The sequence below is a fragment of the Xyrauchen texanus genome, chromosome 22, assembly GCF_025860055.1.
Source record: "Xyrauchen texanus isolate HMW12.3.18 chromosome 22, RBS_HiC_50CHRs, whole genome shotgun sequence".
NCBI classification, from domain to species: Eukaryota; Metazoa; Chordata; class Actinopteri; order Cypriniformes; family Catostomidae; genus Xyrauchen; species Xyrauchen texanus.
The window spans coordinates 727,342-745,036 of record NC_068297.1 but is presented as its reverse complement, the minus strand read 5'-3'; the positions used below and the strand labels follow the sequence as shown (position 1 = coordinate 745,036).

At 41.7% G+C, this 17,695-nt stretch overlaps 2 protein-coding genes across 2 annotated transcripts in view; one reads left to right on the top strand and one right to left on the bottom strand.

Moving 5' to 3' along the window:
• LOC127662264 (cysteine-rich motor neuron 1 protein-like) overlaps positions 1 to 11,807 on the top strand; it is a 43,968-nt gene extending 32,161 nt beyond the window's left edge. Inside the window, 5 exon segments of the mRNA XM_052153395.1 lie at positions 257 to 469; positions 2,119 to 2,340; positions 4,205 to 4,336; positions 8,994 to 9,172; positions 10,068 to 11,807. Of these exon segments, the coding sequence (XP_052009355.1) occupies positions 257 to 469; positions 2,119 to 2,340; positions 4,205 to 4,336; positions 8,994 to 9,172; positions 10,068 to 10,259 (938 nt within the window). The 3' untranslated portion in view covers positions 10,260 to 11,807.
• Positions 11,808 to 12,121: 314 nt separating this feature from the next.
• eif2ak4 (eukaryotic translation initiation factor 2 alpha kinase 4) overlaps positions 12,122 to 17,695 on the bottom strand; it is a 41,618-nt gene continuing 36,044 nt past the window's right edge. The window contains 3 exon segments of the mRNA XM_052153463.1: positions 12,122 to 12,341; positions 14,174 to 14,289; positions 17,614 to 17,658. Coding sequence (XP_052009423.1) covers positions 12,284 to 12,341; positions 14,174 to 14,289; positions 17,614 to 17,658 — 219 coding nt within the window. The 3' untranslated portion in view covers positions 12,122 to 12,283.

Below are 17,695 nucleotides of genomic sequence, written 5' to 3'. Positions count from 1 at the left end.
GTATACAGCAATAAATACAGGTGTAAATGGGTCCAATGTGCTTTCTGATCCAAATGCATGTGACCACATGACACGATCACCTGAGACCGATGTTGGCTGGGAATAAACGTGACTAAAAAAAGTGACAAATAAATGCAGCATGAAGGGAACGTTTCTTTGCCACACTGAAAGCTCTGACAACACTTTGGTCTACGAGTGTAGTTGGAATGTTATGTTAGTTGGGTTTTCATCGTCACTCTTGTGTGTTTTGCATCAGATGAGTCTGGCAGCGGTGAGGTGGCAGGGATTGATATGGTGGTGTGTCGCGCTCCAGACGGAGAACTCTATGTGGAAGGAGAGACGTGGAGTTTGGACGAGTGCACGCGCTGCACCTGCAGACAGGGTCGGGTGCTCTGTGATTCTGAAGTGTGTCCACCTGTCCTCTGCCATGCGCCAATCAACAAAGACACCTGCTGTCACACCTGCCCAGGTAACACGTACCTCCACTAATTCATCACAAATACCGTTATTGAATAGACAGGATTACTTCAGGGAGTACAGAAGCCAGTACGTGCTGCTGTGGTGGCAAGACGGTGTTCGTCCTGTTAGTTCTTCTATGGTGTTTTAAGATCATTGATCAATCATATTTGGCCTCGTATCTGTCGCATCAGTTACACTTTGGAAATTAAAAACAGCTGTTTGCGATCAGAGTTTGTTTCCTTTGTGAAGAGTTCAAATCCAACTAGAGCAATGACCGTGATCATTTACGTCAAATACTGATTGCAATGGACATTTAAAGAGTAATCTTTATAAATAGGTTGTTGTTTTAGGCATTTTCGCCAAAGCACCCACTGACAGCCGTTCTTTTCTGGAGTGCCAAAAAACTCAGAAGCGTCACTGCCAAGAGTGTGTTTGGACACCGTAACCTTATCTATAGAAACCATTTATACTGGTTTACAAAGTCTGCTGTTGCTCTGAAATCAAAAATAGCTCGATGGCAATGATGTGTGAGAACCAATGATGTTTGATGGTGTCATTCAATTGGTGACTTCAATTTAGGTCTCTTTCTCATACTTCGTAAGACTTGAGTATAGCACACATGTTCATTTCAGACCCTGTTCTGGCTCATGTGAAGAACAGTCAGGCAGTCGTAGTTTTATTAACATGTGGTTTTGTCCACACCCACAAAGCTCTGCTTGGGGCAACATAGTATCTGACCTAAAACAATAAACTGGCAAGGGCAAACTGGATGGTTTTATGAAGAACCCCAGGGCAAAAAAGCACATGTGGCTGTTTTCTTATGCAGTCCTTCTGTTGAGGGCTCACACAAGTCTTGTGCTTCGCCATCAATTCAGATTCGCATGACCGCCTGGAATCCTCATTTCTCCAATGGCGACACTCGATCTTATCGCCCGATCTCTCTTTTGAATGTAGATTGTCTGGCACTCTCTTTGATGAATGTTGGGGCTGCCGACAGGAATGTTGGAATTGGTCCCATTTAAATGACTCCTTATATAGTTCACATGAGCGCTTGTTCGCAGAATAGCCCAGGGGCAATGACTTTGAGCTGTGCTTAAGATTAAAGACAATTTTCTGTTTGTAGAGTTGTTAAAACCCCTGTGAATGGTTCATTTAAACAAGTCTTTTCTTCAAACACATAGCAGACTATAATAAACGCTGTGGAGGAGGACCGTCTAACACAGACTTCCACTACTACAATTTCATGGTTCAATATATCACAAAGTATTGGCACAGCAGGCTAAAGCACATAACTGGTAATCAGAAGGTTGCTGGTTCGATCCCCACAGTCACCACCATTGTGTCCTTGAGTAAGACACTTAACTCCAGGTTGCTCCGGGGGGATTGTCCCTGTAATAAGTGCACTGTATAATACATTGGTACTCAGAAGGTTGCTGGTTTGATCCCCACAGTCACCACCATTGTGTCCTTGAGTAAGACAGTTAACTCCAGGTTGCTCCGGGGGGATTGTCTCCGTAATAAGTGCACTGTAAGTCACTTTGGATAAAAGCGTCTGCCAAATGCATAAATGTAAATGTAAAATGTAGTGGGAGTAGGATGTTGTATTGCGTGAGATTGGGTGTAAAAGTTCTTAAACGTTTTGCTATTTCTTACCCACAGAAGACAAACTCAATCCCAAACTTCCAGTCAACAACAGCCAACAGGAATACTGCATTTCTACCAATGGAGAAATCCTATTGGCCGGTGAATCATGGAAGTCCAACGCCTGCACCAGCTGCACCTGTCACAACGGGACCGTCGAGTGTTTTTCGCAACACTGTCCACCTGCCAGCTGCAGAGTACCAGTGTTGCGCAAGGGCCAGTGCTGCCCACACTGCCTGGGTAAGAGTTTCTACATGCGTCACAAATTGAAAATTTGTTGTCAAAAATACAAACTGCATATTCCCATGGCTGCTTTGGGTAAATAAATGACTTGTTTCAAAGAACAAATGGACGCCCTTTATATTAGGTGCATTTGATACAATGTACTTATCATGCACATATGTGTTGTTGCATTGTACGTACATTTAAAGTATCTGCATTTATAACCCAACACCTAAAATGACCCATACTTCAAACTCCATCCATCCATCCATCTTCAACCGCTTATCTGAAGTCGGGTCGCGGGGGCAGCTGCTCCAGCAGGGGGCCCAAACTTCCCTATCCCGAGCCACATTAACCAGCTCTGACTGGGGGACCCCGAGGCATTCCCAGGCCAGTGTGGAGATGTAATCTCTCCACCTAATCCTGGGTCTTCCCCGAGGCCTCCTCCCAGCTGGACGTGCCTGAAACACCTCCCTAGGGAGGCAGACAGGTGGCATCCTTACCAGATGCCCAAACCACCTCAACTGACTCCTTTCGACGCAAAGGAGCAGCGGCTCTACTCTGAGCTCCTCACGGATGACTGAGCTCCTCACCCTATCTCTAAGGGAGAAGCCCGCCACCCTTCTGAGGAAGCCCATTTCGGCCGCTTGTACTCGCGACCTAGTTCTTTCGGTCATGACCCAGCCTTCATGACCATAGGTGAGGGTAGGAACAAAAATTGACCGGTAGATCGAGAGCTTTGCCTTTCGGCTCAGCTCTCGTTTCGTGACAACGGTGCGATAGAGCGAGTGCAATACCGCCCCCGCTGCCCCGATTCTCCGGCCAACCTCCCGCTCCATTGTCCCCTCACTCGTGAACAAGACCCCGAGGTACTTGAACTCCTTCACTTGGGGCAATACCTCATTCCCTACCTGGAGTACAGACTCCATCGGTTTCCTGCTGAGAACCATGGCCTCAGACTCCGTTGCAGAAAATGGGAATCTGAGAGTTTTGCTAGTTACACAATATGCACATTGGTATTGTATGTATTTTAATGTTAGTATATATTAGTTAAAGACACCTAATATAAAGTGGTGCAGAAGAAATGCCAAATGCCATTACTTGTGCATCTTGTAGATCAGAGATGAGCGTTGGTCAGCAATAATGGCGTACATTTTGTTCTTATGGCTTCAGAACATTTGAGTCATATGGACTGCTTTTGTGGTACCTTTTTGGAGCTTGATGACCTCAGGTCTCTGTATGACTTCATTGTTTGGAAAAGAGCAGCATGAAAGTTCTGCTAACATCTCGTTTTGTGTTCCATGAAAGAAAGTCAGATGGGTTTGGAATGACATGCAAGTCAACGATGAATGTATTTTCACTTTAGGACATTCCGTTTATGGCAAATGATATTCCTTTGGGAGACATTTAACTTTGAGTAAGAGGCTTTACAGATGCCATCCCAAGTACCACTTCATTGGCAAACGCAGCGACAGTCCACAGGAAAACATTCCAGTGATATCTGCACATTCACACGTGTTTCCTGTCACTCGCTGCCACTCTCAATGCGAGGAAAGAAAATGCAAAGCTCTCCATCAGCTTTTCCCTGAGAGGAACAAACGCTGCCATTGTTCAGCCTTTAAATGATTCATCTCTTTGTTTTGATTTTGGGAGTCAAGCAGTAAGCAATCAGCTTGTTTTTCTCTGTATTACACTCATAAACAATTGCATTGGAAATAACCAGATAAATCATGAAGCCGGAAATGTCAGCATGTCGTTGATCGCTGTGATTAACGGCTAGTGTGGCTGCGGTTTTGGAAGATGGCTTTATAAGATTGATGACCCTCTTGTAACTTCTAAGAGAAATTGTTGTGTGCAATTGTTTTGCTTCTCTTGTCCGCAGAGGGCACAACAACCTCGGTGCCAATAATGCTGTCCACCGCAGCGACCAAACCCAACGCCAAACCCACGGCTACCGTCACAGAGATTCGGACGGCACGGATCACAACAGTTGCTCCAGTCATTGCAGTTACAGGTACTGTAGAATGGACACGGTTAAAAATTACCGTTTCTCTTTTTCACTTTCTGACAAAGACAGGAAGCTTTTTTTTAGCACCAATGCAACAAAATGAAGAGCAAAGCATTGGGCGTTTAGTTGATGCATGATCTGTTTTATCACTCCAGACGGCTTGATGAGGATTGTCGTTTTGTTGCACAAGCCTGTTGCCTCTAACCAGCCAAATGAGTTCTGGCCAAAATCCACAAGTAAAACTGAATTATGACAAGCACCTTTTTTCTTCTGCCAACTCTGAAAATCAAGCCTCAAAGAAAATCCAGTTTCCCACACATAAATGCTTCCTGGGGGTGTTGATATACGCTCGTCTTGTAAATAAGATCATTCCGGCGTAACTTTGAACACACTATTACATTGGACATTGAGTGCCGAGATGGTTTATTGGAACAGAAATGCCTAAAAATCAAACATGGACATTCATTAATATTACCAAGAACTGCATGGGCCAAAAACATATGCCAGAGTTTTAAAGGAATATTCCAGGTTTTATGCAAGTTAAGCATTTTCGGCAGCATTTGTGGCATAAATTTGATTACCACGTTAATTAATTTTGGCTCGTCCCTCAGGGGCGGACTGGGAAGGAAATTCAGCCTGGGATTTTACATAGAAACTGGCCCGAAAGTTGTTGGAGTATTGACGCTGACTATCACCGCTGGAGTCGTCGTTTGAATCCAGGGCGTGCTGAGTGACTCCAGTCAGGTCTCCTTAGCAACCAAATTGGCCCGGTTGCTAGGGAGGGTAGAGTCACATGGGGTAACCTCCTCATGGTCGCCCTAATGTGGTTCTCGCTCTCGGTGGGGCGTGTGGTGAGTGAATCCAGTCAGGTCTCCTTAGCAACCAAATTGGCCCGGTTGCTAGGGAGGGTAAAGTCACATGGGGTAACCTCACATGGGGTAACCTCCTCGTGGTCGCTATAATGTGGTTCTTGCTCTCGGTTGGGCGTGTGGTGAGTTGTGCGTGGATGCCGCGGAGAATAGCGTGAAGCCTCCACATGCGTTACGTCTCCACGGTAACGCTCTCAACAAGTCACGTGATAAGATGCGCGGATTGACGGTCTCAGACGCGGAGGCAACTGAGATTCGTCCTCCACCACCCGGATTGAGGCGAGTCACTACACCACCACGAGGACTTACGAGCGCATTGGGAATTGGCCGTTACAGATTGGGGAGGGAAAAAAATGATAAAATATTGCCACAAGACAATATGTGTGTGACAAAAAGCTTACTAACCTTTTCTGTGTAAATTTACATCCAATTTTACAATTTCATCACCATGACGATGTAATCTCTAATAGTGTCAAATTATAATGAGTTTCAAATTAAATAATTAAGTTATAAGCTTCATGTTTCTGCCTTTAAAACCTCCAAAAATGTCACACTTTAATGTATTTATTTTTTTAATGAGCGACGATTCAAATACATTTTTGTGGCGATCAACATTATGGCACAAATGCTGTCGATTGAGCTTCACTTGTGTTGAACCCGGAATATTCCTTCAATGCGACGTACGCTGAAAATGAAAACTGACCATTTTGGTTTCTAAATGTTTCTTGATTGTCAAGCTCTAAAAACCCAAACATTCATAAACACATTTTAATCAACACAAACCATGTTTCTTGTTGTTTTCGTCACATGACCCGTCCATGTTTGATGAGCTTCTACCAAGTGATAGAATACTGTAATTTGATTGGACATTTTCTTCTGCATTGTAAGAGTATTAAAGGACAATCCACGGCTAGATATGTGTTCAACTATTTTAATGCAGGATGTGGAGGTGAAAAACTCCAAAAAAAGCCGTGGATTTTCCCGCTTATTGACCCGTTTCAGTGACGTTACTACTTCATCACAGCCGCCATATTTGTGACCATCAGCGGAAGGAAACGATGGTAGTGAATTGAAAAACACCCGCGAAACATCAAAATTAGCTTATGATGGAAAAGTTCATACAGGTCTGAAGACTGCGCAAATACTGGCAAACTTTTAAAACGTTAAAGGTATTTTATCCATGATTAAACTGGCGAGTACACGCGCCCACCGGTACATCGCCGTAATTATCGCTCATTCAGAAGTCACAAATGTTTTCTGGTTTGATTTAAGGCGGGTGCACACTTTAGAATTTATAATCGTCCTTTACGATTGTTGCTTGTCAGACTGTACGATATGAACGCATTGATATCGCCATGGCACACTGTGCGCGTTATGTCAGATGCACGATGTGCAACAAGGTGAGTGAACGGTACGTCTTTCTCCTCTTTTAAATCAGTAACCCATCGGCCACGCAAAATGTAGCACAGTCATAAAGGCTGATAATATGTCACGCTTGCAGATTCCCAAACATGACGTCGATTTCTATAATTGCATCAAATGTATTTGCTGATTTGGATTAAAACATCCCATAAAAACAGTATATATGGTTCAATCTTTCTATTTAATTTAATTTATATATTTAGCAATAAAATTGGAGTGAATCTAAACTAAAGAAGTTTACAGATTTAAAGTAAATGCATGATAAATGTAGAGAAAATGCAATTATTTAATTCGGAGAATAATGCTTTCATATTGCCGACGTGTGACACGATTCTCCAAGTATTTCCTGCTTGTTTATTTATTCAAACAGTTTATATAAAATGAAAAGACACATTGAAAGTGCTCGAGTAGAGCGAACTGGCAAAAATGTTGCTACGGAGGTGCTGACGCGGGGCAGGATTTTTCGGGTGCGAGAGAGGGGCGGAATATCTCATCTGGATGTCGTATTAGCAATCGCACCGTATGGCTACGATGCTACATTTCAGACACTGATGATCTTCAGCCTCCACTGAAATTTGGGCAAAGACTATTATTGTAAACATGTTGCACTGAACGTTGCCAGATTGCTGATTTTGCCCTGCGACGAGAGAAATACTTTAGGATTCCCGAAATGAGTCTCAGACAGCAGAATCGTAGCCTAAATCATACCGTGTGCTCCCGCCTTTAGTCACAGTACTAGAATCATAGACTGTAAAAAAAGATGGGCGACGCCCCTTCGCTCTTTTCCATTGGTGAGAACTGAAGCCGCCAGTGTCCCGATATGGCGCTGACATCTTGGGACTTGAGTCTGCGCAGTTGCGATTTCGGGACCAGACCTGCGCAGTAGTGAGCAGGAAGTAAAGCCGCAAAATCAAGGCTCCGCCCTCACTCTCGCTGAATCAATCACAAGCACACGCCCCTTTTGACTTATGAAATAATTAATTATAGAAATTTAGATATTACATTTAAAGCTCCAATCTCCTCAGTCCTCCGAAGATCCCGAAAAAAAGTCAGTTGGTGCTTCAGTGACTACTTCAGTGAGAACCTGTCAATCACAGCTGTCAATCATGATGTCACAGCAGCGTTTTATAGCATAAATAACTAAAACAAACTTATTTTGAAAACAAACACTTGAAATGACATCAACGTGATAGAAACGACAGTAAATGACAGAAACTATCTTTGGAAAAAAGATATGTGAAGTGTAATTTAATTGTTTAGTTGAATAACATGGGGAGGCGGGGCTTATGACCTATACTAGGACCAGCCACCGGGGGGCGATCGAGACATTTTGGCTTCACTTTTGAGGGCTTGTGCGGCACACTTGACTAGAATACGTTTGTGTTGATCCCATCTGTATGAATGTAAGCGCTTCTCACATCCCGCAGCACATTGAAGGTATGTGAACTGTTGGTAACAAACATGGCGGCGCAGTCCTACAGTGATGCCACATGAAACGGGTCAATACCATGATCCATGCCAGCGTTGAATTGTTATGGCTGGCATGAGTTCTGCCTATTTTAAATCAGAAAAACACCCAAAACACTCTTTTAAAACTCCAATTTAAATAATTCAGAAATAATAATGATATTAATAGCCACATGATGTAGAAGGATTGGCACATTTCTTTGTCATTTTCACAACATTGAGGAAAAACCGTCCAAAACGCTCTAAAAACCTGCCGACTTTGACCTCTGAGACATCGTTATGGTATCAATTAAAGCTGCACGAATGACTGAATTAAGATTGAAGTCGCCATGTGGCATAAAACGGCACAAACATGAGTGTTACGAAACAGTCTCCATCCATTTACTGCTGCAGTCAGTGATGTGCGATCGAGCAGCGCCCTCTAGCTGCAGCAATTAAAAATGATGTTTTTCAAATGATAAAATAAATCATCTGGGGGTCGTTTGAACAGAGGCATAAAACTCTTGCCATGTCTCTTTACGGATCAGAATCGAGTATTAGAATAGACCAATAGACTTTTATTATTTGCATTTTAATTGTTTTCAGAACATGCCTGCTAATGTTTCGGCTGAGATCCTCTGGACTAGTTCCATGTAAAAGGATATCATCATCATCATCAGCATGATAAATGAGTTAATATGTACATTACCACACTGGGAATGCTGTATGGGAATGCTGTATGGATTATGACTGTTGGCTCACAGTTACGACATCTCACTCATGTGGAAACAATGAGATGAAGCAGCCAAACCAAACAACAGCGGCGGAGGGAAGGTCCGAGATGTTTTCACTCAAACTGATTAGTGCAGGGAAATATTGGCATATTGTGGGATTTATGTTTTTGATGTAAACATCTTCTTGTGTAGATGACAGAGGTGCGTCTCGGGATGCTCCCAGCCAGATGGAGATGACTCTCATCTACCAATCAGCAGCCTGGATTCTGGCGGGAATCCTCTTGGCCATCGTCATCTTCCTTATCGTGGCCGTCCTCGTCAACCGGAGGAAGAACTGGGTGCAAATGTCCTGCTACGGCGCACCCAAAAAGGTGAGATCCCGTCCGAAGCGGCCTTGGACGCGTCATGTTGGCGCCTCTAATGTTTTGATGGTTTAGTAGTAATTTAATTTACTGTAGGTGGCACAAATTGTTACTCAAGGACTGACGATGTCGTAAGAGCACAGAATGATGCCATGACGTATTGTGGCGTGGGAGATGTAATAAATCTCATATATCACAAAGACGAGCGCTTTAAAGGGTTTTAGTATCAGAAAGCTTTTTTTTTTTGGGCTGAACTTCAGATGCAGTTTTACTTTAATTTGTAAGTGAAACGGTACATTTAAAGAGGGAAAAGAGCTTCATCCATCAGGAAGTGATTGGATGGTCTCGATATGACCGGCGGCCGGTGTTGGGTATAAATGGATTACATATACTCTGGATTACATAATCAGAATAGAACAAAATGGAGTGCTTGTAATTGGATTACATTACATTTGAAACTGTGTGTAAACAGATTAGTTACTTTATGGATTGGCAGTGTAATCAAAAATGTAATCAACCACGTTTAATGTTAATTGGTACTTAAAACTACTGATTACAATTAGCAAAACATGCAATAAGTAATCCAAAATTACAAAACTACCTTAAAAATGTAATTTTAATTGATTACAATTGTAATCCAATCCAAAAGAAATCTGAAATATTACTGATTACAATTTCAGTCGTGCACTTTGTAATAAGTACCAGATTACATTTCAGAAGTAATCTACCCAACAATGCAAGTGTCTGAAAAATAAGGACTCGATGACATCATCCAAAAAGGAAAGTCGTTTCAGAGGCGGAGCATGTTACTACTTTTTGAAGCACGATTACAAAGACAAACGTGAATTGATCAGGAATGTGTATAAAGTAATTTTGGACTAAAATCTTTCCCGTCGTCTCCTAGATGGTGATCCTGAAGATGCACGTCAACAAGAACTCGGTCGTGTACATGGAACCATCCAAAGACAACAAGTTCCAGACCATGAAGAGCGATTGTACTGCGAACTTCCCCCTGGACGTGGGCTCGTCCTGTCCGGAACGGATCGCCATCCCACGAGCCAAACTCGCCAACGGACACGCCAGGGTCCAACGCTAAAATCTCCCGCCGCAAACATCTTCCGGAAGGCCTGCAGTGCACTTTCTGTCACTCGCTGCATCTCTACACCACACTCCAGAAACTCCGTATGCTGGCGACTCCTGAACGTACCGTTGATTGATCAGGAGCGAAGGAAAGAAGTATTGTGAAATGTTTATGATGTTTGGAGCGTTAAAGCGGGAACAACAGTTTCATGGACGCAGAGTTCAGTGCCATGTTGGGGAGACGCCTGAGAAGTTCAGAAACCAGATGGACTTTTTTTTTACTGTAAATGATGCCGTAGATAAGCTCTTGAAAGGCAGTTGTGTAATCGATACAGATGATCTTGACACCGGCACTCGGGACCGTCGAGGTTCCCAACATGGACGGACATGTTTCCTGACCTCTCGATTCTGTTGTGTTTTGTTGTTAGTCACTTGTAAGCCTTCTGTCATGATGTTTATAACAGTACTGTGAGAAACAGCATTTCAGTATTCATATCCTTAAAGGGACAGTTCACTCGAAAATTAAAATGATCTAATTTACTCACCCTTTTGATCTCAGATGTGTGTGACTGACTTTCTTCTGCAGAACACATTTGAAGATGTTTTTCGCACTAAAATCGATCGTGTGTCTTTATAAGACATTAATGTAACCGCTGGAGTCGTATGGATGACGTTTATTCTGACTGTCTGTGATTTTTGGAGCTTCATAGAGAAAACTCCATTCACTTGCATTATAAGGACCGTCTCAGCTGAGATATTTTACTGTTCTGCAGAAGAAAGTCAATCACACATCTGCCCACGACGTCCTTTAGCAGCTTGTATCGTAACGTTAAAATCAAAGCAGAATTCGAGTGAATGCAGTTCTTTGCTATTACTAAATGTACAAAATAAAGGCATAGTAGAAGATGAAAGTATCTTATTTATTTTTTCACGTAGTTATTTATTAATGCTAGTTTGCGTAATTATCGTCTGATGGTCTGATGCTAGCAGAGAAACCCAAAGCTGCTGTACAGATTTTGTAAACCGTTTCGCATCTGTCTGTCTTTATACGCCCGAGCTTATTTATTTTACTTTTGCAACCTGTAAATACAAACCTCTTAGATGATCAACTGTACACTTGTTTTGGCAAATAAAAAGTGTGTGTGAACCATTTGAGTGATTTTGTGGATTGAGCCGAGAGCTTTTATTTCTCGCGCTCTGTACATTTAACGTGTACATGTAAGCGTTTTTTCATAAAACACGGAAAATTCCGTGTTTGGCGGGGAAAGAGTTAATAGCATGTGTAAAATAACGTGTTAATAGCATGTGTAAAATAACGTGTTAACTCTTTCCCCGCCAGCGTTTTTAAAAAAAAGTTGCCAGCCACCGCCAGGGTTTTTGACGATTTTCGCTAAACTTTAATGGCCCGCAGAATATTTTCTTCCATGAATGTATGAAGATGCTATATATCAAAATAAAGATCTGAGCCTCTGCTTTTAGGCAAAAAAAAAAAACGATTTTATTTTATCTTCATTTGTTCTTTTTTTATTGCCACTTGAACAGAGGTAGGTTTTGTCAAAAACAACATTTTGGACAAAAAGCTGAGAAAAAGGCATTTTTATCAAATAAGTGCTTTAGTATTAGTATGGTGTTCCACTTCACGTTTGAGACGATCGCAGTCTGTTTCTTTGATCAAAGAGTTGCGTACTCTTTCAAAACATGCGTGCGGGTCTTCCTTACCGTATACCACCTAAAACACGGATACCCGGAAAATTCTGTGTTTGGCGGGGAAAGAGTTAATACGTATGTAAATGTCCTCTGTTATGATTGGCCGTCTGTATAGTTCTACATTAATGAAAATATGACCATAATAAAGTCACAAAGAAAACTTTGATTAGGGAAAATATTTATTTTTTTAAATTCAGCTCTGTACAGTATTTTCTCATCAATAAACATGATCATCTCTGATTGATCAACACAAACGTCTGTCAATCAGCCTTTGGCATCGACTCTTGTTCGAAATGACCTTCAGTTCTCCAGGAAGTGCCGTGGATGTTTGAATCACAGCAGGATCTTATAATAATCGTCTCTGTAGCTGTAAAGAACCACCACAGCTACCCTGAAACACAAAAACGCAAGCGTTTCCTCTCAAAATGGGTTTGAACTTCTGTTTTTGCAGTTCTCAACAACCAAACTCACATTTGACAGAACAATTGCTCTGGGTATCTCAGCGAGTATTGACACTGACTATTACACCTGGAGTTCGCTGAGTGACTCCAGTCAGGTCTCCTTAGCAACCAAATTGACCCAGTTGCTAGGGAGGGTAGAGTCACATGGAGTAACCTCCTCGTGGTCACTATAATGTGGTTCTCGCTCTCGGTGGGGCGTGTGGTGAGTTGTGAGTGGATGTCGTGGAGAATAGCGTGAAGCCTCCACACGCGCTACGTCTCCATGGTAACGCTCTCAACAAGTCACGTGATAAGATGCGCGGATTGATGGTCTCAGACGCGGAGGAAACTGAGATTCGTCCTCCGCCACCCGGATTGAGGCAAGTCACTACGCCACCACGAGGACTCGGAGTGCATTGGGAGAAAATGGGAATAAAATATATTCAAGCATTTATTTTATTAGGTGTTTTAATCACTGATTATAAACTTTATAATTGATTCTGTACATTTGTAACATCGTATAAATAAACGATCAGTTTTTCGTGCTTGTGGCCGCTGTAATGATGGTTTTATTGGGCGATACATCAGTGAATCCCTTCAATGCACGGGAATTTTCCCAAATGGATCTACAAAATGCCCAGATAGTGTAATATTTACAAGACAATTAGAAAATAATAGAATTGAGTATATTTTGATGTTTTCTTTTTTTATAAATCAAAGAGATATTGCAACAAATCCAGAACAGAATTCATTACTTTCACACGACGCAACTGTCAAACACATACTGAGCTACACGGGTATATTCTCAGGCACTTTTAAGTCTAAATAGACACAAAACTTTCAGTAGAACACTCAAACGTCAATAGCCAAATCATACAGTTCATGTGTTAAATTTGCTATAGTTTACTTCCATGTTAATTCATCATCAAATATCAATGTCTAATGTCAATGAAGCGCATCACCTTGAATAAGCAATAGCATGTATAACATGTAAGTGCATATGGAAAACTGATAATTCACCTGTCACGCAGAAAATCATCGTCATTTGTATGAATATAGCGCTCATTTATCTTGTAATATAGACCATCAATCCGCGCATCTTAGCACGTGGCTTGTTGAGCATGTTACCGCGGAGACGTAGCACATGTGGAGGCTTTAAGCTATTCTCGCGGCATCAACTCGCCACACGCCCCACCGAGAGCGAGAACCACATTATAGCAACCACGAGGAGGTTACCCCATGTGACTCTACCCTCCCTAGCAACCAGGCCAATTTGGTTGCTAAGGAGACCTGACTGGAGTCACTCAGCATGCCCTGGATTCAAACCCATGACTCCAGCGGTGTGGTAGTCAGCGTAAACGTTTCGGGTAATAAAAGTGCATGTGAAATGATCTTTTGAGAGCATGAATCTCCTGCAGCGAGCGAGAACAAGCTGACAGAGCGAATCTTCTTCAATCCAGAGTCATTTAAGACCGTAAACATCATATCACTGTTCAAAGACAGACGTGACTTCAACACCAGCTGTGAGGATTCATTTACACATGGGCAGTGACAAAACACTAGACGAGCTTTGAATGAATCTTTAATGAGCTCCATCGCTTGGATCAGGTTTTATGACTCTAAATAAAAACGAGTGTTTTTGGAAACTGTCGAGGGGAAGTCGCCAGGTCAGGCTGCTGGATTAACAAGAGTGCTCTGAGGAGACCCGACAAACCAATGCACCGATAACTGGCAAATATCAGATCATTCTCATGAGCTTTCAACGCTGTAGAAATGCACGTACCTTTTATAGATTTTTAAGTGGTGAATCTGTTCACAGATGGATTTGAGGTACCGCTGTTTGGGGAGGCGAGAGAGCAGCGTTTTCACACTTATGTTGAACATCTCTTCACTTTCAAACTGAGAAAACAAACAGCAGATAAACAATATTATACACAAATATCTGACCACAGAATCACAATCAAGTGTTCCAGAGAGCGGTGTAATAAAACACTGTATTAGGAATCAGCATCAATATATCAGCAACAACCATCAAATACTTCAACACATTTTTTAATTGATTGATTAAGCTGACATTGGAAATATAATATCAGGGCTTACCTTCTTCTTTTTGCTTTTCCAATTCAACTGAAATATTCTCTTGTATTCTGTATTCTAGACTATATTTATTTGAAAAACTTCGGTATAGATTTATAATATCAGTCATCACGTGGGTCTGGGTATCTGAGTACTGCCGCTGACCATCACACCGGGAGTCGCGAGTTTGAATCCAGGGCATGCTGAGTGACTCAGGTCTCCTTAGCAACCAAATTGGCCCGGTTGCTAGGGAGGGTAGAGTCACATGGGGTAACCTCCTCGTGGTTGCTATAATGTGGTTCTCACTCTCGGTGGGGCGTGTGGTGAGTGACTCCAGTCAGGTCTCCTTAGCAACCAAATTGGGCGGTTGCTAGGGAGGGTAGGAGTCACATGGGGTAACCTCCTCGTGGTCGCTATAATGTGGTTCTCACTCTCGGTGGGGCGTGTGGTGAGTGACTCCAGTCAGGTCTCCTTAGCAACCAAATTGGGCCGGTTGCTAGGGAGGGTAGAGTCACATGAGGTAACCTCCTCGTGGTTGCTATAATGTGGTTCTCGCTCTCGGTGGGGCGTGTGGTGAGTGACTTCAGCCAGGTCTCCTTAGCAACCAAATTGGGCCGGTTGCTAGGGAGGGTAGAGTCACATGGGGTAACCTCCTCGTGGTCACTATAATGTGGTTCTCACTCTCGGTGGGGCGTGTGGTGAGTTGTGTGTGGATGCCGCGGAGAATAACGTGAAGCCTCCACATGCACTACGTCTCCATGGTAACACGCTCAACGAGTCACGTGATAAGATGCCCAGATTGAGGCGAGCCACTACGCCACCACAAGCACTTAGAGCACACTGGGAATTGGGCGTTCCAGATTGGGGAGAAAAATCAAATCTATATGTATTTTTATGTTAAGATATGCCTATTTTGAATGTTTCCACTATATAATTTTATGGAGATAAACTACTTGCTTTGACATTTCCTATTTTTATGAGAACATATTTCAATTCATATATTTCCTCTTTTATTGGCTCACATGACGAGTCAATTTCATACATAATTCATATGCGTGAATAACGTTTAAATAGTTCTCAAGTTTGATTCTCTTTGTCTCCTGTTACACTTTAACTACGGCTTCATGTGTTCAATTCTTCCACTGCAAAAATCATTTTCATACGGAGTATTTTTGTCTTGTTTTCCAGTAAAAAGCATCTAAACGTCCTTAAAACAAGAAAGAATTACACGAGAAGCAGAATGGCAATAGAGAAATCCAACAAAATTTGGTTTATATTTACAACAAGAAATATTATTAAATATTTATAGATATTATTTTCCAATTGGGAATTTTTTTAAAACTTATTTTCCCTTTCAATAAATGTTTTCGTACCCCCATACATTCTAGAAGCTCAACAAAAGAAGCACAAATTATTTTCTTTTTGTTATAAAAACATGCAGTTGACATGATTAGCAATCGGCAAAGAGACATGCCAAGGTCGGAGTCCGCAAACAAGCGTGGAAGTCTTTTGAACTACAGGTGGCGCTGTCTCCAAACTACTCATGTACGTTTAAGACATGATGTCAATGATGCATTCCGGAATGTCATATAAATGATTAAAATCAATATGTCAGAGAGGCAGTGGCTGATGTTGTTGAAATCCTCATGACCCAATAATTCCATCAACACAAAACATGTGATTTTAGGTCGTATTCTTCAAAAGTTACGGGCAAAAATAGCCATTTTTCAAATTTCTTGACCCATAGGTGGCGCTGTCACCAATCTTTGCATGCAGCCTCAGATCATGCTCTTGATGAAGCATAACAAGTTTCGTTTCGATACGACAAACTGTTACCGAGATTCAACCTCACTTCCTGTTTTACGTCACTCTCGTTACACTGCTCGACTATTATGAATAAAACTACGCCACATTTTTATAAATAGACTTTGGAGACGGGCTGGTTTTGTTTATGAGACTCTAATATATCAGATCATAAACAGTTTTACAACATGAATGCTGCTCAGATTGCAGTTTGATGAAGAACGATGATGAAGGCGAGATCTCATGTAAACAATGGAGAATATATCAATATTTCTCACATTTATGGACAAAAAGTGCGATTGGATGTTTTTAATGAACGCTTGTCATGGACGATTGACCAAAGTGTGTCGAACTGGATTCATCTGGCGATCGTGTTTTCATAATAAGAGTTCCGTTTTGATATCGCACGTTTTCATAATAAAAGTCCCGTTTTGATATCGCACGTTTTCATGATAAAAGTCCCGTTTTGATATTGCGCGTTTTCATAATAAAAGTCCCGTTTTGATATCGCGTTTTCATAATAAAAGTCCCGTTTTGATATCGCGTTTTCATAATAAAAGTTCCGTTTTGATATCGCACGTTTTCATAATAAGAGTTCCGTTTTGATATCGCACGTTTTCATAATAAATGTCCCGTTTTGATATCGCACGTTTTCATAATAAAAGTCCCATTTTGATATCGCATGTTTTCATAATAAAAGTCCCGTTTTGATATCGCATGTTTTCATTTGTACTCCTGCACAAATAACTCAATCACTGTTTCTGGAGGATTGCTATCATGAAACCGAGATCGGATATCAATGTTTCATTTGTTAACATTAATTACATTTATAGACGGTAAATTATATATTAAATGTGAGCAGAGTGACGTCACTACCGTCTCTTGTTTTTCTCTGAGAACCAAATATCTTCTTTTGCTTCTCAAGTACATTTATTTAGTTTAATGTCTAGATATGTTTTATTGGACTAATGGAAAATGACTTGGACTGTCAGTTATCAGACAAAACAAAAATACTTATCGGTCTTTATAAAACATAAAAATATCCATCAATTAGTAGTTGTGGTGTTTTTATGTGCTCTGTTAGTTTAAGGTCTATTTCATCATTCAACACAACACCAGTGTTTGTTCCTCGATCAACCGATTGTGTTTTACCGCCCAGTTAAATGAACAAACTGTTCATCCTGTGTGTAAGTGAGAGGGATTTCCCTCCTAATAATAAGTGTTCATGAAACCCTTCGTCCTGCTGTCAACACTACTGTTCCCCTGGTTTCTCCTCACAGTTTTTCCAGAGGAATGTGATTTATTTACTGGGAATAGCTCATAATAATAGAGGGCGGCACAAACCTCCAGGGACAGAAAGTAGATGAGAGTTTCCTTGGGCAGATCGACCTGCAGAGAATGTGACAGGAGAGATGAGAATGTTAAC